The 22197-nt window shown below is 43.3% G+C and overlaps 1 protein-coding gene across 6 annotated transcripts in view; it reads right to left on the bottom strand.

Moving 5' to 3' along the window:
* The window catches only part of LDB2 (LIM domain binding 2), a gene marked incomplete at both ends in the record, with an annotated part of 315239 nt that extends 299670 nt beyond the window's left edge, over nucleotides 1-15569 (bottom strand). For all 6 annotated transcript variants that reach the window (XM_084233698.1, XM_084233699.1, XM_084233700.1 and 3 more), the window contains one exon: nucleotides 15438-15569. In XM_084233698.1, the coding sequence (XP_084089824.1) occupies nucleotides 15438-15569 (132 nt within the window). The remainder of the gene's footprint in view (nucleotides 1-15437) is intronic.
* Between the last annotated feature and the right edge of the window lie 6628 nt (nucleotides 15570-22197).

The raw sequence follows: 22197 nt of genomic DNA, 5'->3' as shown, positions 1-22197 counted from the left end.
TATTCCAGGCGTTGCATGATCTGTTCTGCCCTAAACTTGTAACAATATTGTCTAATTATATCCATAGTTGAAGGAGGAAGATTTTTTTTACATATTCATAAGTAACAACTTAGAAATTTCACACAAATTGCTTTGATCAACTCTTGTGTAAAGATGAGAACTTCTACCCTATATTCCAACGATTTCTCATGGCCAGAAAAAAAGGGATCATTTTTGCCATATTTTAGTTTTTAAGCAGACTGAGAGAAGGTGCCCTTTTTCTTTCTCTCTCATCCAAGGTTTACATCACTGTAGCTTCAGGGCCCTGGTTGCTGCCATCCCTGGGACATTAGTGCTGCCTGGTTTTCCCTCCCTGTTTTTGGATGTTTGAGCAGCTTAATTCATTTAAAAATCACCAGATGAGCAGCTTCATCTAAAAAGTTATCAATCAGGGCTCTGGATTAAAAATGTGAATATTTGGGTCACAATTTACTACAGAACATAAACAACTAAGACTGAAGTGCATGTGTGCGTGCGTGTGTGTGTGTGTGTGTGTGTGTGTGTGTGAATACACAGTCCTCTGTTCTCAATGCCCAGTCTTGCCTATCACAACCCTGGTCACCCTTCACCATAAGTAGATGTTTAGGGGTCTCACCTTCCCCACTAGGTTGTGAGCATCCTGAGGGCAGGACTTTGTTGAAGCCCACCACTGAGCACGCAATAAAAAAACTCAGCAAGTTATTGAGAAATGAACAAGCCAGTGCAATCCCTTCCACTCTGCAGGGTGCCACAGTCAATGCTACTTCTTAAATGGTTTTAAAATCAAAGCCATAATAAAAGTAACAGCAGAGTTCTTTCTTCTCTCTTTTTCCCCCTGCCTCCATAAAAAAAATCACAGGAAATATAGAATTAAGACTGGAAACCATTCCCCATCCGTTCTCTCCCCACCCCCCCCCTTCTCCTGTTCTACCAAGAGTATCTGGTATCCCTTCAAGGAGGTCTCCGGAGACCTGGTAATATTATATATGGCTGGGCTCCTTGGAAATACAATGGAGTGAATTAAGGCTGAGATTTCAGTTGCTAACTCTAAATGTCTTGACATATTTTCCTTTCAGACAAACGCCTGGAAAGATAATAAACTATATTTTAATGTTTATTTGTTTCAAATATAGTATTTTTTTTTCAACAGACAAATGCAAAGTTGCGAGTCCAGGAAAAAATAGGTTTAAATCACCATCCCAGCAAGGAGTTTTTAAAATAGTACACACAAGTGATCATTTCAAAGCAGTTTAATGCACTTAGCCAACAAGCATTAACAGTCTTTTTGGAATAACCTAACACCTTAAGCTTATTTTCTAGTCTTGGTTCAGATAAATTTTAACCTTTAAAAAAAAAAAATTAGGCTACAGGGCACCCAGTGCCTCTATAATTCCAGTACACCCTGCATTTACATTTTGAGGTTCTTTTTTGGTGCTGAAAATAACAATCCCTGAATTTTCTTTTAGGGACAGGTTTTGTAAAGTGAGGTTCTCCAGTTTCAGCCGGTTGGGCAAGACAAGCAAGGCCCTGGGACTCAGCAAGATGCTCTCACCCAGAAAGCTGAGCAGGAGCAGAGGGCAGCTGGAAGGAGAGAGGCACTAGTGCTTTCTTTACCTCAATTTTATTTTTCATGTGGTAGATGACAAGCAGAACCAAACGGCCCACCTGGGGAGAATCAGAGACTCTGGGGAAGACAAAGGGACTTGCTGTTTCTATCTCCTCTACTTCAGAACTTTCGGAAGAGGAACTTCTCAGCACAGGCAATGACCTGTCCCTACTCACAGGCTCAAGATCAGGGACAGACCCATGTCACATATCTGGATCTGAGCTGTGACGTGAAGAACCAGGTAGGAAAGGGAAGAGAGGTGACTGAATACCTCGGGGCAACTTACCTACCTGGTTTCTCCTACCACTTGAGTCTCCTCTGCTGTGGAGTGTTGTGGTCCCCATTCTACTGCATGGAAACTGAGTCTCAGAGGCTCAAGTTACCCGTCCTGTGTGGGGCAGCCTTTCAACCCTCCACCTTCTCTCATAGCCCAGGCTTCTCCTTTGACTCACTGTCTTATCATTAAGGAGTCCTTGTACCAAGCTGCCTGCCAGGAGTCTTCCCAGGGGTCCCAGCACATGGCTCTGATCTCTCTACAGGTCCCGACCCTGCCCCAGCAGGAAGAAAAGTCAGGGCTGCAGCCCCTGGGGACCCAATCTGTAAAGGGACAGCTACAAGCTGAGTGGGCCACACATAGGCCCCCTTGGTGGACAAATAGAGCACCCCTGGGCAAGTTACGTAACCTTGGCTCATGGTAATTTTGCATCTTTGAAAAATATGCCATGAAAATCCATCCTTTGCTTCAGACACACTAGGCTAAAAATAGCTCAGTCAGCCAGTAAGTGTGTGTAATTTTTCCTTTGTGCATCTCCCCATCCGCTGATTCCATTCTCTCAGCAGACGAATATGCACCAAGACAGGCCACCCTCCACAGAGCAACCAGAGGGTTCGCACTCAAAGGACATCAAATTGTTTCACTGTCCGGACAAAAAAAAAGAAAAGAAAAAAGAAAAAGAAAAACTACATTCATCAGTTCCTTTTACCCAACAGTAAAAGCCAATGTTGACTGAATCCTTACGACAGAGTAAAGGATGGACTAAGGACTCACAGGCCTGTCTCATCAAATTCCCTAAAATAAGCCCATGAGGGAAGGTAATGTTGGGTGATTTTCCAGGTGAGGACACCAAGGCTTAGAGAAATGAAATACCCAGGCTGCGGGGGCCCTAGTCACACTCACCAGCTGAAGTCCATAGACAGCCTCGACAGGGGAAAGCCACTTGCCTGACTCAGCTTCCAAAGCTTTCACCAACCCTGCAGCCCCGCCTCCAGGTCCTTCTTCACCACTCACCACCCTCTACCCCCACACACACTCATGCAGTCCCACGCTGTGCTCTCACTAAGCTGTGTCAAGGGTGATGCCCTCTTCTTCTCTAGACCAATAATACCTCATAGATGGTAGATGTTCAATATTCATTAAACACATAAGGAGTAATGATAATAATTAACACTTCACAGGGTGCAAGCACAAGACTAATCAACTTATATTCTCATAAAAACCCAGGAGACATAGATTCTATTATTGTCCCCACATTAAACACGTGGGTGACCTAGGCACAGAGAGGTGACTTAACTTACTCAAGGTCACACAAGAGATAAGCAGAGATATACGTTGGCGTGACTGCAGAAGTTAATCACCCACAGCTAACGCTCTGGAAGGGACACACTCTTACTGCACAGCACCCTGTTAGAACAGAAGCATCTGGTTATGAGGCGTAACTGTCAAATGCATGTTACCCATACAAAACAGCCATAATTCAGAATCTACTTAGAAAATGGCTGCCTCTGTGAAATGTGCTTGGAAGGGAAGACCATTATCAGCATCAAGAATGAAGGAGAAGGACCTCCCTGGTGGCGCAAGGGGATAAGCACCACATTATGAAGCAATCCACAGCCTCTGCAGCATGAGTTCGATCCCCAGCCGGCCAGGGAGAAACCCATATGGTGAGGCAGACCTCTCCGGTCTTGCCCGCTGCTCCCCTCAGCAGTGTGTTTCAGTCAATCTGCCTGTTCTGTTCCCCACTCTGTCTCTGGTGGAGCCTCTCACCACCCACCATCCCACATCTCTGGCCTGTTCCCCAGCTCTTGTATGCATAAATAAATAAATCTTTAAAAAAAAAAAATGAAGGAGAACATGAATAAAACAGTAGCTGACCTCAAGGAGCTCTTCCATCCAATGAGGAAAATAAGAAAATATGGCACACAACTCAGTTCACTTTTTTGAGATACCTCTTTTCTCCTTGAATCCAAGATATGTCCTCCACACAGTGCCATCCATTAGCTTGCTAATCCCAACCTATGGTTCTAGGGCAACACTAACACTTAATATTAATTCAGACTCCCTTCCCCCAGTATGAATTGTCAAAAATCTTTTGATTTACAAACACTTAAGCAAGATAGCTGCCTCTGAATTCAGAAATAACGTAAGAGAGAGAAAAGGGGAAGAAGAATTTGCCCTCAAATGGGAGAGAAAATCTTTCTCAAAAGGAGAAAGGAGTATTAATGTGACTGTTGTTCATATGGCTCCATGGCCAATTCCTTCATGCCAGCAGCTCTCCATCTTACCAGGGGTCAGCATGATTTTTGAGGATATGAATTTTTAAGTTCAAATCATGTTACAAAAGAGCAGATTTTTTTAAAGAAAAATATCTGCCTGTTATTCATTTTAAAACAGAAACATATGTGTAAATAGTCCAGGCAATTCAAAATTATATGTTAAGATTTAAGAACACAATGGAATACTTGTAATTTGAATTAAAAGAGCTGAATTCAAAAGGGGGCTCAGTATGTTCCTAAGCATGTAAAGGTTAATGCATATATGTGTATTAGATTTATATCCACAAATATTATAAAAGACGATTTATATTCACTTCTTTGCAACTCTTGTATTTTACAAGGACACTATATTGATTTTAAAAAATGTCTTTTTAATCAGAAAATATAGATGAACTTCAAGCAGATGCAACTTTAAATAAATTGGTAAGGAAAACAATCATAAAACAATCACTTAAGACAATAAAGTTTAGTGATTTTTTTTCAACAGATCGATAATCTCTTAGGGCAACTGGAAAACTAGTAAAACAGGAAGGGGGTTGGAAGGTTTTATAGGGTCAAAGAAAAATTAGCTGTTGGTAAGTGTCAAATCTGCCCAGTTCTGGTTCTTACCTGAGAGACTAGTGCTAGGATTAGACATCACTTCTAAAAATGGACACTACCTCTAATCCAGATGAGTGCTACCTGTGTGTGGTGTCTGCACCTCCCAGATCAGGAGCTTGGGTTAGATGATCTCTCCTGTGGATTCCAAACCCTGAAATTGTAGGATTCAGATAATTTGGAATAGGTAGGCTCCACCAAAAGTTCTCCATCAGAACCTTTCAAACACAAATTATATGCATCAACCGCTTCATTTCAATTACAAATAAGAAATCTCAGCCAAGTGCAGGGTAATCATGGTTAAAATTATAAGGCATAAGAAGTGCTGGGTTTCTGCAAGCACTGCCAAATGGTCAGTCTTGTTTATTGGTTTAGCTTGTGCTTGTCTACATGGATTTTCAGTATCACGATAAATTCCTCATGAACGCTAAGACATGATCCACTTGAGGAAGCAAAATTTAATAAACACTATTCCCCCCCTCATAGGTTATACATATATTTTTTATGTTACATATATAGTATTAATATATATACATGTATACATATATGTCGTGATGAGAAAAGCTGGGTGTGTATGTATGTATGTGTGTATCTGCAATTTAATTTTTGAGCAATTCAGCTATGCAAAATATTTCTCTAGAAAGGGTGATAAAGTTATTATTAATGTGAAATTCTAAATGGAAATCACGAGTGACCTAGTCAATGAAATTAAGTAGAGGAAAGTATGTGTAATTTAAAGAATTCAATATGAAAAATCAAGGAGGCTCTACCCTGAAATTAGCAACACAAATCAGCCCCCAGGACCTGCCAGTTGCAAAGCAGAAGCCAGTAGCTTTCCTACCCATCAACCTGATCCCTCTGGTCAGAAAGATACCACATGGTACCCCTCAGCACATCACCAGCCCACCTGTGTGCCTTTTCACTGTGTGAAGGCTTGAGCCACAAGGTGTCACAGCAGATCAATTGGCAGGGCTGTTATCAGTCCAGACACGCAGGTGGTGCTTCAGGCTTCCGCCCAGTGCTGACACAGCTCCCTGGGAGAAGTCTGTGCCAGCCTGCATATTGAGAAGTCACCTCTTTAGACAACACGGTCTGTCCAGGCCAGCAGGTGGATGCTCTCCAGCCCTCCCCGGGGACCCTACTGGATGGCCGAGTAAAGGTACAGTTGAAGGAGAACACTTCAATACTATGTCACCTCCACTAAGTTCTTATCCAGAGCAAACCCCAAACGTGGCTTTGTCCCCACATCACAGAATACAAGTGGTCCCATACAATGGTCAATACTCATCATCAACCATGGATATATCTAAAAGAATAACTTTCTAAGCTGGATGTGGAGATCATGGCTACAAAAAGGTGTATGATTATTGTCAACACTACTATTTAACAGTGAAAATGCCTGAATGTGTAATCATTTATTATGAGAACATCAAATCCACGTGTCCTGCCACTTGCCACGGCAGGTTGCAATAGGCTAGTGCAAGCCATGCGGCAAACAATCTAACAGATAGTTTTAGGAAATCAAGAAAACTCATGCACGACTTAGGTGACTACATATTCTGACGCAATTACAAGCAGCAGCAGCAGCAGCATCCAGTAGCTGTTTACTGAGCACATAGTATCCATCAGACATTTTACATGTGTTTACCTCCCCACCTAAAATACATGCTAAGAAAACAGAGATTCAGAAAAGTTAGAAACTTCCCTAATATTACACAACAACTCAGAGGGAAAGTCAGGCTTTGGATCCAAATCTCACTTCTTGTAAGTTACACTGCTGTCCAGACCTTCCTATTCTAGGTATCGTGTGGCTCTTCTCACTCCAAAGGAAAAAATATTGGTGGGGGGGAATGTGCATATTTCCTAACCAGAAGGCACACACATGCACTATCACAGTATGCTCCCCAGTAAACACACACACACACACTCACACACACATGCACACACAACAGTTAGCAAACACAAAGTTATTGTAGGCCACAACATCTTATACTAATACAACGTCCCATATTTTCTGTTGTGCAAATCCCTTCAAACAAGTTAATTAATGGTGCTGAAAGCACTTTCCTAAAACGCAAAGTGCTCCGGCAAATGTAAGGTGTTATCACGATTCAGATCATAATTCATGACTGAACCCTAGGTAGATCCAAAGAGAGTGGAGAGGTGGAAATATCAAAGGAGAAAAAACACTAGGATAAGTATAAATATTTTTAATCAGAAGTAAGAAGAGTCCGAACAGTCACCCCACCTGGAGGGCATAATTCTCGTGCACATGTCAGTACAGCAAGGAAGAAACTCTCCCTTGGGGCTCCTCTCCTGCCAGCCTTGCAGAGCATTGTCTGTGAGAGCTCCTGGGACAGCAAGTCTCCCTGTTCTTCCCCAGCTGTAACTACAGGCAAGCGCTGCTAACATTCAAGGCAAGGCCCAACGCCAGTCTGGAGAATGTGGGTGCCACTTAATTTTCTTTATTCCACAGACATATTTTTTATATCAACTGTGTACTAGGAGGCCCTGAAGGGACAACTGTGAGCAAAACAAACTGAGGTCCTGCCCTCATGGGGCTTACTCAGGACAGTAGACACTTAAACAATAAACAGAAGAAAATAATCAGCTTGCAATAATTCTATGAAGATTAACAGGGCATGTGATAGACAGTGAGTGGGGGTGGGGGTGGTTTTAACTGAGTTGATCCAGGAAGGTCTGTCTGTGAAGGGGGGCATTTAAGATGCTCCATAGAGGCCCTCCTAGAGGAGGAGGCTCTTATTCTAGCTAGTCCTTGTCTTTGAGGTATTTAATTGATTGCCTGCCAATAAAATCAGCACCAAGCCAAACTCAAATGAGACTTCCTCATAGTTCTGTGGATCATCGTGGAGGAATGTGTATTCCACCATGGCGGGCAAAGGTGCTGAGATGTGAACAAGAGTGCAAAGTGAATGGAGCCCAAAGGAGTCCCTAGTGACTGGAGTCTATTGAACATGTGGAAGAGAAAAGATGGGGCCACAGGGAAGGAACAGATCAATAGAACCTTAAAGCCAGAGCAGACAACGTGGAGCTTACTCGAAGTATGAGGGGAAGCTGGAAAGAATGATCTGATTTATGCTTCAAAAATACCACCTTGAGCGCAGTGCTATGAAGCTGTCCACAGCGCGGGTTCCATTCCCGGCCGCCCAGGGAGCAACCCACATGGCGCGGCAGACCTCTCCTGCCTCGCCCAGTGCTCCCCTCAGCAGTGTTTTCGGTCTGTCTGCCTGTTCTGCTCCCCACTCTGTCACTGGTGAATCGTCTCACCCCCCACGCCTCTGGCCTGTACCCCAGTTCTTGTATAAATAAATAAATCTTAAAAAAAATAAAGTTTAAAAAAATGTATCACCTTGGTTGCTCAGGAGGACTAGATGCTAAGGTGGAAAGAGGGAGCAGGGGTACAGTTAGGAAACTGTCTTCAACCCAAAGAGAAAGGGAGGCTTATGCTGTCCCCGGAATATGGTCAGTTTCTCTTCTTCAGAAGGACCTACCATGTTTTTAATGCTACATCTTCCATTTCTAATCAAATGATTGAAATTTCTGATTAGACTGGTTTGGTCAAAAGTGGTAGTAAGTTGAGGGCAGGGTGTGGCTGTAAGGTTCTTGAGCGGGGAGACAGGAGAGCCTATGGAATGAGACATTAGAAGGTCGAACTCCCAGGGGAGTTCAATGTACAGACTGAGTCTTCAGGTCTCTGAGCCTCAGTTCCCAGAACACCTCCTTGGGGGGTGGGGGGGATCAAATCAGGAGGTTTATCTTCTCTCTGATAACTGGCAGGCTTTTGTTTCTAAGACAACAGGTAGCTAAAGGAGGCTGCAAGGGCCAGAAGGAAACATCATCCCCACAAAGAAAAGCAGAGCCACAGGATGTGAGGAGACTCTCTTAAGAGTAGACCAAAGGAGGATAGTGAGAAGTCAAGAGATGTGGAAATTCTTTTCCCCCTATGTCTTCATTTTTTCTAAGATTCCTAACTGACACCACGCCAACTTTTAATTCTTATTTAATCTCTGAACCCTGATATTGGTTATTATTGCAGAAGGGTGCTGTGCCACCAAACACAAGGGAGATTTTATCCTCATCCTGTCACCATTTAGAACAATCAAAACACCATCTTTCATGGTGCATGACTGAGGAGCATCAAGCACCACATGGAAATTGAAGTATTTTTAAGTTAAAAAATTGAACTTTTCGATGCCTCTGCAGAATATTTCACAATTCCAGTGAGCCTCCAGATAATCGAGGATCTCTATTCTTCAACAGGGAACATGATTTGTTCTTTTTTTACAAAACTAAGGATATATTTTCCATCTCTGGCTCCACCCTTTAGAATTTCACATGGCCTGTTTGGATATTAGTCAGGCATTTGAGAGACAAATAGTGAAGCCAAGCTGTGTGGATGCATTCACCTTTCCAGGCACTGCCCAAACCAGCCTGTCCTAGGAAAAAATAAATATATTCAGCTAATGAATTTCTGCAGTTGAAATTAAAACCCCAGCTAGGATGTCTTATCTCGAGAGGTTCTATGACAGAACAGTTACCAGCACAACCTCTAAAATTAAACTTCCATCTGAGTGACATTGGGCAATATATTTAACCCTTTGTTGCCTCATTAGTACAAATGCAGATGTTAGTTGTACGACCTCATGAGCTGTCACAGAAGGCTTTTAGAACTGTTGCCCCACAGAGAGTGACTGCTCTGTAGAAGGTAGCGATCATCATCATCACAACTGCCTTCATCAAGGAGTGAATCTTCCGATGCACATACACCCTGAATCCATCCATCATCACAGAACATTTTAAGAGTTGGCTTGGGCATCTCCCTTTATGACCAAGGGATGAACTTCCAGAGGATGGAAAATGTTTCAGACATTTCTATTATTTCCCAATGCCCAAGTTTCCAATTGCTTGAAGTATAGAAATCCTTAAAGAATGAATGATTTTTGTCTCAAGCATCAATAGCTGCCTATGTTCAGATGCATGATACCAGAATGTGTATTTTTTTTCTTTTAAAAAAGAAAGGAGAGAGGAAGGAAAGAGGAGAGGGAAGGAAACATCTTGGTCAGGAAATGACAAAGGTCTATGTAATATGTGCAACAGTTGAACATTTTTTAAAGCTCTATTTTCTGACGCTTTCAAAAAGAGATTGTTTTCCCAGATCAATTATATTTCAAGACCCACCAACCAAATCCAAATAAGTAAGTTTATGAATCTTGTTCTTGACAATGTATATTGGATGTTTGGGCTTGTTTGTTTTATGTTTTGTTTGCTTGTTCAGAAAGGGGGTGTTCTGTGTTCTCGTGAAAAATGAGATTTGTGGACAAATGTAATAAAAAGAGATTTATGGCCCTGTTCTCCATACAATTTAAATTAATTTCTTTCTGAAACCCAAACAACAAGCTAAATGCTTAAAAATTGCATCCTGTTTAAAATACTATATCATAATTTATGCACCAAAATGGAGAAATTTAAATATGCATTGATTTTAGGTTGATAAGAATCTGAGTCTTGAACATGAGTGGAGAGAATTTTTTTCTTCTTGGCCTCCTACGAATAGTTTGCAGCAATTTTTAATTAAAAACAGTTCCCATAGTAAGAAAATGGGGGGGATAAGACCTCAGGAAAATAAAAGCGGTACAAGAGTCCCGCAATTTGTTTTCTGAGGCCAAGTCAAGATCTTGAAAAATAAGAGTTTGGAAGTTCTCATTTTAAAACAGCCCTTTTGGTTTCATTTAACATTTTCAAAATAGCTTTCCTTACCACTACCAACACCCCCTCCCCCACTCGTCACCAACCCCCTTTGAAAAACTTGAAAAGTTCTGTGTTTAACACAGAAAATCATTCATGTGCCTCAGAGGAACGGCAACATTTTTCTTTCTAAATTTCGAGGAAGAAAATCCAAGTTATCACAAAGCATTACTCATTTTTCCCACCTATCCAAAATACCTAATCTCATTTTAACTAGACTCCATCTGAACATCAGTGATACTAAGCTGGGCCATGAATAAACATGATGTCACAACGTGAAGCCCTGTGACTGAAGTATATAAAAAATGTCCCTGGAAGAAAAGACTCCAGAACCCCCACCCCACCCACCCCCTCCCGGGAGACCTGGAGAGCTGAGCTGAGGAAGGGTGAAAAACAGCAGATTTAAATTTCAAGGTCTTCAAACATTTTCCTGCTCGTAGAAAAACCTGTAAAACTAAAAACTGATTCTCATACAAATCCTTGAGTGTGTGAGGTTTCCAGTTGCAATCAGAGTTTTCTGGAGTTGGATGTGTAATAGTGATAAAAGAAAAAAAATCTCCAAACAGAAGAAATGCATAATGGAACCCACACTTCCCTGGTGTGTGCTATTTTCTTAAAATTTGCATACTGTCAACACGGAAAAAAAATAGACTTGGAAACATCTTCAATGGAATGGAGACATTGCAATGAGGAACCAAGGGGCAGAAAAGTTATCCACAAAAACAAAAGTGTGTCTGACTTGACTTGCTAAACTTTCTTAAATTCTAGAATAATCCAACTTTGGGCAAGATCCCTTCACTGAAAAGGAGGGTCCTTAGGAGAGGTCTCAAATTTTAACTTTTTAAAAATCTCACAGCACAGATCTCAGGAACTGAAAAAATACTGCTTTTGTTATTACTGAAGCTTTTCACAGAAAACATTCTGAAGACTCCAGTACATATTTTTATATCCTCGCTGTGTTCTGTGTGACGTTGCACTATATAATTGTACAGCTGTGTTCTTCCAAAATATATTTGGGACAAAAGGACCATTCAAATATGTGAATTTGGGGAGACTTCGAGTCCATTCCTGGTGGCATACACAAGGGGAAATGTAACCCCCTTCCTACTGCCTGGAACCCAGCAAACCGCGCTCAGGCCCAGCTCAGAGTTTCTCTTCATGTCATTTGGGGGTGAACAGGGGGATACCCACTAATTTTTAACTGAAATTCTATTGAGATTCTGATGCTGCAAAGAAGTTTTTTTTTTCCCAGAACAGACCAGAACATGTAAAAGATATTTTTTTGATATGTTTGCCTTGTAACATTTTCATATTCATTTAAAAAGAGGTGAGGTCCTCTAATCTCTTAGACCCTAGCTTCCCTTTGCCACAAAGATTTGGGGTCTAAATTATCTGCTGATACCATAAATGTGGGGTATGTGGCCATGAGCTATTTGGGGTATGAGAAGCAGATGCCCAAAGCAATCTTAAGGGGATACCTGGTCCCCAAAGGAATCTGAAATGTGTTTCTCAGGAAAGGTGCTAATTTCAATAAAGTAGTTCTCAAACTTTTATCCCTGACCTCACCCACTGATCCAGGAAGGGGTTAGTTAACAAATGTTTGTTGAGCACTTACTTCAGCCCTGCTTGTGCTAAGTGCTCACTTTAAGTAAAACTGGCAGCTTCTCTGACTTCAGGCACTCCAGTGTCACCCCATTATTTCAGTACCATTTGTGATTTTGAACAAAATGCCAGGAGCATAGAAAGCACGTTTGTGCTTTTCACTTTAGTTCACAATACTTCTTGTACTGAAAACAACCAAACCCAGCACTTGTGTAGAATCTGATTTTTTAAATTAAAGGGATATTGCAAGCAATTTACAACCAAGGAGCCAAGATCCAGGCCAGTTAGAAAGTGACAGAAACTAGTTAGAAACAGGACTACCTCCCCACCCAACGTTCTTACAACTGGAACTACCCAGCCTCAGAAGGGCTTTAATTTGATTTAATTGGAAGAAATGCATCAATCCCCCAGAGCATGGAGGGAGGAAGCAAAGGGGGGGGTGGAGGGGGTGTCAGCCATGGAAGGAAAGTAGATGAACACAAGGATTTTTTTTGCCTCTGTCCTTTCCATAAAGGAGGTTTCTAGGAAATTTCTACAAGCTTGTTTATGATGTATTCATCACAAACTGGTTTGCTACAATTTCTATCTAGCCACATCTATGTTCACAAAGGAATGCAGAATTGAGAGCATTACCCAGATGTGTGTGTGTGTGTGTGTGTGTGTGTGTGCGTGCGTGTGTGTTAGTAGGAGTCCATCAAATAATACTATGTGATAAAGAATTCAGAACTAGAAGAGCCAGGGAAGAAAACGGTGTGAGTCTTGTCCAAAGGTTGGGTGCATTTGCCGAAATTCTAATTGTTCAACAATCTATCTGATTTTATGAATAAAATTTTTCTGATTTTATGGTAACTCTTGCTACGTATTATTGTATTTTATTTCAACCAATCCCTCCCTCAGACCCAGAATAGCTTGTATCATAAATAACCATCACTGGCAAAGCACGAGAAAACTTTTTCACAAAAAGTTATTTCTAAATGTTTCCTTTTCCAATTACATACTATAATCAAAATTTAATTTTTAATGCGAATAATTAAATATCTTAGGAGCAATTATTTGATTCTCTCTTCTTTTCACATAAAATGAAAACAAATTTCGAGCCTGGGGTTCATAGCATCATTTATTGCTTGGCAGAGAGAAAAGAGGCGTCCTGGCAATTATTTGGATAACTATAAAAAATATTATTAAGGGGGAGATGTTCTAGGTTTTATGCTCTGGGTGGACTCTAGAACACACCAGAAAATAGTTTCTAGGGTTTTTTTTTTTTTTTTTTTTTTTTTGGTCACAGTCAGAGACTTAAAGGAACCGTTAGGAATTATCATCGAGGCTCTCCTCTCTAGGTTCTTGAGTTATAAATCAGTTTTTCCTACTTAGAGGAAAATCCTTAAAAGTAGTGCCCCATAATCCAAAAGTTTGGAGTTCCTGACTAGCCTTCACAAAGACAATGTGCTATTTCTTGAGAAACATACTACAAGCGGGGGACTTTGCAAAAGGTTTTCTCTCAAATATGAAACAAAAGTCCGGATCTGTGGTATTCTGCAGATTTTTCTGAGGCCTTCCATAGACCCGTCCTAGCCCAGATCAGGCCAAGTGATAATTAAGGCCCTTAGAGGGAACACAGGTAGCTGAGAAACCTGCTCTCCTAACCAAGGAGGGTGGAGAAAACCCTCCTTTCACAACTCCTCAAAACTTCTTAAATATAAGGTGGACACAAGTTATTTTAAAATCTTGTTGCTGTTTAAGAATAGAGGCATACATTCATCACAGTTTAAGACCTTTTCTTTACACCAAATCTGTATTGCAACTAACATGTACCTAACTTTAAGAGAGTTTCTATCCTAATTCTCAAAGCAGGCTCTAACGACCAATAGCTTATGAAAGAATTTGATTCCAACACATAGTTGCAAAGATCTGAATGAAATCTACAAACCATAACATACACATACTACACAGAAATATAGTTTACTACCAACAGTTCACCAAGGGTTTATGCTTTTGTAAAAGATACTGGTTTCTAGAAAGAACAACCTATCCTCAATTATATTTAATATCTACGGTATATTACCATGTAAAGAAAATCGCAATATTAAAGATAACTCTGTTTTCTTTAAAAAAAAATCATTCCTTGTCCAGTTAGCCAATCAGAAAGCAGGTCACATCTTGATAGCTGTATTAAATACATTAAACGTCATGAATTCTCTATGGCTCCATTGACAATTCAAGCAAGTGTGCTTTATTTTATCATACAAGCTTAATGGAGTCCCTCACCAGAGTTGAGAGTCCATCTTCAATCTCACATTCCACCAAAGCTATTCCCTGAAAGCTCTTTGCCATCACCCTGCGGGTATCTGAACTCAGCACAGGAGACTGAATTCCTAGCAATTTCCACTTCTGAAAGTGACTTGGGTGCTCCTCTAAGAAACTCCTGAAAACACTTCACACAAAGCCCCAACTTTCAAGCAAAAGGGCAGCCCAGCAGCAGGATCTGCCTGCCTAGTTAGCACAGAGAAAAAGTCAACCAGCATTAAATATTTAAATTGCAAGAGGCAGCCGAAGTTTTGCATTTGCAAAGTTCTGAAAGTCCTGTTCTCCGCTCCCAGAGTTGCTGGCCAGGAGGCTGAGGCTCCGAGTCTCAGGCACCAGATCACAAATAAGCAAAAACTGGAGCTGACTTGAATGTTGAGCCAGCTCCTGCCATGGTGGAACTCCTTAGGGGACACTCCCAAGCCAGATAGCAGAAAGTCAGGAAGCCCCTGGGCCCAAGCAACTGGTTTCTGAATTCAACACGGAAATATACAAATGTGTCCCTCCCGGGCTAGTTCTGCAAAGTATGCGGGTCACTCTCCTGCCCCCTGCACCTCGATTTGGATGACTTTAAAAAGCAAATGCAGGTCCAGGCTGACTTCCTCAGAGATGTGTTAAAATATGATTTTGCCACATGCAAATGAGCACAAAACCCCACTGGAATTATTCTATCTCAAGAAACACTGACGGGACCAACCCAGAGCCTGCACACCCCAGAGTTCTGGGAAAGCAGCGTCTCAGGAGACCCAGCATGCGAATCCAGCGCTGGGCTGCCGATTTCTAGATGCCAGCAGAAACTGTCCCCAGCTCCAAGAGTTACTGTCCCTGGGAACCCAGCCTGCAAACTACTAGATCTAGCCGGGGCGCTCGGCCCCACGGAGAGGCACTATCTAGCGGGACACTTTCCCATGGAATTCAGCAGCAGCACCCCAGGAGGCAGCCAGGCACAGTTGCAAACCAGACCCCAACCCACCAGCCAGGATGAAGGACTCACCTCGGTGCGCGACTGCAGCCTCTTGTTCATCTCATAGATTCGGTACTCGGGCTGCACCATGTAGGGTGTGTGTCTCCTATAAAATGGGCCGAAAGGAGAAGAATAGAAGGGGTCATGTGGTGTGCTGGACATCTTGCCTGCTTGTGGAAAATCAAGCTCAACAGAGTATCAGTAACGTCCATGCAGAGCACATGGGCTGTGTTCTCCACAGTACAAAGTAGACGCACGCACACGCGCTGCACACACAGGCAGGCAGGCAGGCTGAGCACACTGGCTGCGAACTGCTGTGCGAGCCTCTCTACCAGGCGGAGCGGGAGCGCAGAGGAGGCAGGCGCGGGAGGGAGGAGGGAGAGAGACAGCAGAGGAGGGAGAGGAGAGAGCAGGAGCTCTGGGAGGGAGGGAGGTTGGGAGGGAGAGAGAAGGAGGGAGACATGGAGGGTGGGAGAGAGAGGGAGGGAGAGAGGGAGGGAGAGAGAGAGAGAGAGGCTGGATAGCTTTAGGCACCACTGCTTGTTTTTAAAGAAGCAGTTTGTGGAGAGGTCATTTCCTGTCCACACTGTAGACTAGTTCAAAATAGAATTCTCCTCGCAGTCTGACAAGGTCTAAGGTTTGATTTTAATTTTTTTCCTCCAGCCAGGACGCTTTACAACCGGCTTGCCAAGCTTGTGAGCATCTAGGTGGTTTAACCACTGGCTGAGCCCCTCGCCCCTGACGAGCTGGCCACGGTGTGGCACATGCCAGGTGACCACACAAAATACAGACACGGGACCCCACGGTCCCCACCCCTCACCGCTGGGCTTGGACTGGGGGCTCACTTGCAGATCCTCTTCTGCACCAAGCTGCCTCTGTACTTTTGGGTTTACTTCTGGTTGCTCCAAAAGCTTGTCAGGGTGCTTAAATGCCATTCCCCTCCCTTCTTCATTCACCCCTCTTCCCAGCAACCCCCCCCCCCCATCTCTTGAGCCTCCATTCAAGCTGCTGTAAGGGGGGGACCTGGACACAGGAACATTTCTGCCAAAGGAAAAAAATCATTCAGAATGTGGAATCCCGAAAATACATGCATGGAGAAAAAACAAAAACACAAAAAACTCCAGGAGCAGACCTCCCAATAAGATAGGAAGGGCAAGAAGGAGAAAACTTCCACCAAAATGACCATGGAAAATTCAGTTGAGTAGAAAATTGCAGATAATTGAATGGATCATCCCCAAATAACATGTCCAACTCTGATGGGAGACAAGGTCTTTATTTTCCCAGATTGGTTAAGTATATAAATCTTTCCCCAATGGTGGTATAGGATGACTGGACGAAAACCCGCACAGCCCACAGGAGGCACGAGGATCTCCATAGAGAATCCAGTGTTCTATATGACAAGCGCATTTTTCCGGAATCAAATGAGAGCCAGACATAAACCCCCTCCACAAAGCCCAGCCCACAGAAAATGTAAATGTATAGAGTTAGCACCTAGCTGGGTCAGTGGTATTAAAAAATCTGAGACCACCAAAACCACGATGCATGCAAGACCTGAATGCAAATGCATGCAAATGAGACATTTCTTCTTTTTTAATAAGCAGATTAATTAACTTTCTGCCCCAATCATGGCTTGGGGTATCTCCAAGTCACTAGCCAACAGGGGATAAGCTATTGCTAATTCTGCAATTTATGCTCTTAGGAATACTCAGGCATAGAAATGCCCCCAAATTGCTGTCTTGATCAGTCCTTTTCTGCAATTGCATGAAAGGTTTGTAGTCACCCCCCCTCCACCCCCCAACTTCCAGTGCAGCCCCACAGTCTGTGACTGGATGAGATGGGGGAGGAACTGCTCTGAGCTGCTAGGAAGTGGTGGGAGAAGACCCAAGGCAGGCCCGCGTGCTGGGTTTCAGGTTTCATTGCAGATCCAATAGCTGGACCAAATCTGCTGCAAGGTTTGTCAAAACACACAACCTTTTAAACACAGGATTTCAAACAAATTTGGCGTGATTTATGTTTGGGAAAGATGGCTGCCGCAAAAAACGAACAGTACCTTGTGTTCCCAGTGTGGATCAGGGCCTGCCTGGGGTGTGCCCACATGGCTGGTGCAGTGCAAGGACAGGGACGCGTGGAGGGGGCCCAGGGGCATGGCCCGGTGGGCCAACACCGGGGAAGAAGGCAGAGAGCCACTTCGGGGATCCCTTTCTGAACAAGGTTACTTCGGCTCTTGCTCATTCTTGAGGACCATTCCAGGCTATAATTGGGAATATTTCTTGCTGTTCATACCCAGACTCCCAAATTCAGAAACAGCTGAAACTTGACAATGCCCAGTGCCCCTCCTTTCTCATCCCTGCGCCTTCAAGAGTCTCCAGGCTGGCCTCCCTGCCCGCTTCTGACTCACCCGTCTTCGAACCAGGACGTAAATGTTGAGACTGCAAAGGGGCCACGTCCCTGCGCGGCTTCTTCAGGTTTTCCTGCTGCCACTAGGGAAATGCCCAGGTTCCTTACTAACAAGGCCCAGGCAGTGTCCCTCTCCTAAGCATAGCTGCCCCCAAAACACACTTTTTATTTATTTACTTATTTACTTGCTACGCATGATCTTGAGGTTGCAATCTTGCTTCACACACACGCACACATTTCTACTTTTATCCTCGGTCCACTTACAAACACCAACTCATCCTGTAACAGGGGCTTGTTTGGTTGTTTCTGACCCTTTTCTGTGGGTCCCCACTGGAAGATGTTTTAGACTTGTGGCAGGCTTTGGGGCCTTGTTTTGGGCCATTTCCTTATGGATGGACTTTTACCCACGAGGGGACGGGTAACTTTGGGTGCTTCATTTAGAAACTAGACTCTTTGCCTTACCTGTATTGTTTCCTAGTTTTATTAAAGTTCCTTCCCATTAAAGTCTCCTATGTTTTGTGTTGATGCGGCAGATGGCAAAACCCATTTAGAACAGGCAGGTTTGCGGGGTTTGGGCTGCCCCTCTCCCTGCCCTATAACAATCCTTCTATCCAAGGAAATGTTCTCCTCCCTTGGAACCCTTTTCTCACAACTCATTCATCCACTCCTTCACTCTGCAACACCTGCACACCCTGCACGGGGCGGAGGCTGAGCACCACTCAAGCCACAGACTGGAAACGAGCAAGCAACTTGGCCTCAGTATCCCTCAGTCACCCATTTTCTAAATCAGGGACAATGAGAGTCACAAAAACACAAGGTTATTGCAAAGGATTCGATGACAGAATGCTCTAGAATGTATTAGAATCCCCACACATAAATGCTTTAAGATATTAAAGTACTATTACTGTTATTAGGCACCTAATAATACAGTACTAACATTACTATGAATAGGTATGATACATATATGCTATATACCCATATGTAGCAGGTTCCCAATAATAGAGACTCGCTTAGGAGCCAAAGAATATGGGTAGGCCAAGTGGACACAGCTGATGGGCTCCTGGTCTTCCTGCCCCTTGAAATCTAGGGAAGTAAGAGAGAGACAGCGTCTAACTTCTAAGTTAGAAGAACTCATAGGCCTTTGGGAACACAGGCCTTTCAAACTGTGGTGTGTGTTAGGAAAGAAAAAATAAAATAAAAAGAAGAGCTAGAAAGCGATTTCTCCCCTTGGGTAAAAGTGTAGCTTGGACGTACTTCTGTTAGAGAATTTGCACAGAAGCGCAGTCCACGCTGCCTTTATTGCATCCTTCCAGGGTCCCACCCTGTGCTTGCACAAAGATTCTTTGTTCATTTCACAGTGAACTCGTGTGGCTGATTCAGTAACTCTCCCCATTTTGCAGTCAGGGAGGCTGGGCCTGGAGACACAGGTGCTTCAAGGTCACACAATGAAAAAGGGACAGAGCGAGATGCGCTGGGTCAGCAGGCTCTGCAGGCTTCCCATGCCCATGCCGGGAGCCCGGGTCCATCCTCATCTTCAGGGCACCTCTGTTCTTCGTCTGCCATGGCCAGGGTGATCCTGACTCCACAGTGGGTGCCAAGGACTTTCATATTAGAATTTGGTGGGAGAAAGGCAAGGGGGTGAAGTGATTTCCATCACCTGGATTTTACTCTTTGTCTGGCTTCATATCAGAAGTCCCGTGCCCCCTACCCCCTAGTTTTGCTCCAGAAAGCTAGTTTTCTTACCTCTAATCTGTTCCCTCTTTCTGCTCTCCCTTATGGAGTTCTGTGTCCTGTCTCTTTCTGCCTCTTCATTCAATAAGTTTTGAACTTACCTCTAAGTGCAGGAGATGTGGCAGGGGAGGGGTAGAGATAAGCAAGCAGCTGTAAGACTTGGTCTCTGCTTTCAAGCAACTCAAAGAGATGCAAAAATGGGTATCCTTCAATCACATATGTAAACAGCGCCTTGACCAAAAAAGACACTAAGCTCTGTGCTGGGAAAATAGCCCCAGGGGCAAAGCCCAAGGAAACAAAGAACTAATTCCCAACTCCTGAGGCAATCTAGAACAATTGGTTTGGCTTGAGTCTTGTATCCTGCATTTAATTACTCTACCATGGGCACTCAACCTTGTTGTGCCTCCTTTTTCTCAGGTGTAAAATAGGGTTAATAACGATCCTAGGATCCTTATGAGAACTTAGATAAGGTAACACGTGATAACTGACCATAGCAGTGCTTGGCACTGAATAAGTATTCACAGCGTTGCTGATTTTATTTGGGATTACCCAGTCTCAAAAGCAAATGTAGTGCAAGTACAGAGGGAGTAAGTAGTAGGCACAAGTGGCAGAGATAAGGCAGAAAAATGCAAGGCATATTATAATGGGTGTCTTCAAACTTATCAGTGAAATGTTAATTTAAAAGAGCTTAAAGGAAAGATGGGTGAATTCAAACTAGTTCAATCAGGGAGGTCTTCACAGAGGAGGTGGCATTTGTGTTTATCTTCCTGTGAAGAGCAGTCAGAGTCAGCCGAGGATGAAAGTGCACCAAGTAAAGGGGACACTACAGAAATGGACATGCTTGACATCACGTAAAGTCAAGAAACTCAAAGTAGACAGCAAAGAGATGTTTAGCCAGAAGATGACACAATGAGTGGGTTTTTTGTTTGCTTGTTTGTTTGTTTGTTTGTTTGTTTTGACAAGAAAACTAGCAGATACAGGGAGGATTGATGGATTCTGACACAACCAAGAACTGATCTATGCTTCCAGAAGGTGGTTTCCGTCAAAGGCAACCCTAGCTCACATTTCCTTAGTGACTTCTCGCCTGGCTCTGTTGAAACAGAAGACCTCAGCAGAGGCTGAAACAGATCTTGGTTATCACCTAGAATGAAAATGATTGATGACTTTGTGGAATTCTTAAAAGCCATCTTTCTATCGGCACCAGTTGTCATTGTTCAGGCATTTAAAATCCACAAGAGGAGTGAGTCCATGGTCAAGGAGGGCATTGCTGCCTCTACCAGGAAGCTGGAAATCTCTCACCACCCGGCCATTTTGGAAGTGTGGAACCAAGAGTAAGTATTCTTAGCCATTGCTTTGTCATTTTGTGTGTAACTGCCATTTTAGAATTTTAGGTTTTGCTGGGGAACTGCATTCCAGAGATAGTTTCGACCCTCACTCCACCCTTACTCTCCGGTCACCAATGAGGGCGAACTTGCTGTCATTGGAGCTGCAGGTTGGAGCTGCATCTTGGCCTGGCCAGTCAGCTTAGAATGATAGCCGGGCAAAGTTGGAGAACGCATCCTTGTAGCCAATGAGTAACTGCCAGCATAATTTAACCTTATTAAAAGACCCCTGCTTCCTTTGTTCGGGGCTCTCGGTATCTGCCACTGCATTGGTAGGTGCCGTGAACCCAGACTCGAGTCTGAAATAAACTCCCTTTTGTGTTTGCATTGGCTGTCTTTGGGTTCTTGGAGGCTATGCTCGCCAAGTCTGCTACCTTGGGCACAACAGGACGGGTCTTGGATTTCACTGTCATTCTCTAATGTTCTCTTGACCGAACCAAATCTAATAAGTAATTGTAATGGACAAGGAGAGCCATATCATGGGGGACAGCTCATTTCTCAAGTATTGACCATACAATATCCTGTTCTCATTCTACAAGTGCTCAAGGAGCCCCCCGTGGACTGGACCCGCCCCTCTCAGACAGCATCATCAGAACCTCTGCTACTGTTCAAGCCATGTTTGTGCCTCTTTCTTCCCAGCACACTCCATGGCATTCTTAGGACACATCAAAATCTTTCCTGGAGACTTTAGAACACGCCTGGCTACCTCTTCCTTAGTCTTAGTCTCAGTTTAAGATGTTACCTCTTCAGAGAGGCCATCCATGACCACATTGTCTAAATAGCATATCCGTGCTCCATCAATCTCTGTCATTGAATTCTGTGTATTAGGTCGCTGACTCTGGTAGCTGTTTGTAGTCACATCTGATTTTGCTGTTTACTTATATATGGCCAGTGCCCACGATCAGATTGTAAATTCCGTGAGTGCTGACAATACGTTGGTTTTCTCTCCCAGTGTATACTCAGAATTGAACATGCAGTTACATGTGGTAATTTAGCATATATTTGTAAAATAAATGGATGAAAACATCAGAATGAATCCAGGAGCTATCCTAGAAATTCACATACCCTAATTTCTGACCTTATAATAGGGATGTATAAAAGTGATCATTCATTCATCCATTTAGTCATTCAGGGAACACTCATTGGGTGCTCCCTACAAGTTAGGTAGACTGGGCAAACAAAAATGGGCAAATGTGATAACTGAAAAGAATCCATATCCAGGAACCATTCCCCTATAGGCTCTTTGTCATCATGAGATGCTATTGAGACTTATGTCATCA

Source organism: Talpa europaea (genome assembly GCF_964194135.1).
Source record: "Talpa europaea genome assembly, chromosome: 5".
Taxonomy (NCBI): domain Eukaryota; kingdom Metazoa; phylum Chordata; class Mammalia; order Eulipotyphla; family Talpidae; genus Talpa; species Talpa europaea.
This window is presented reverse-complemented; position numbering and strand designations above follow the sequence as displayed.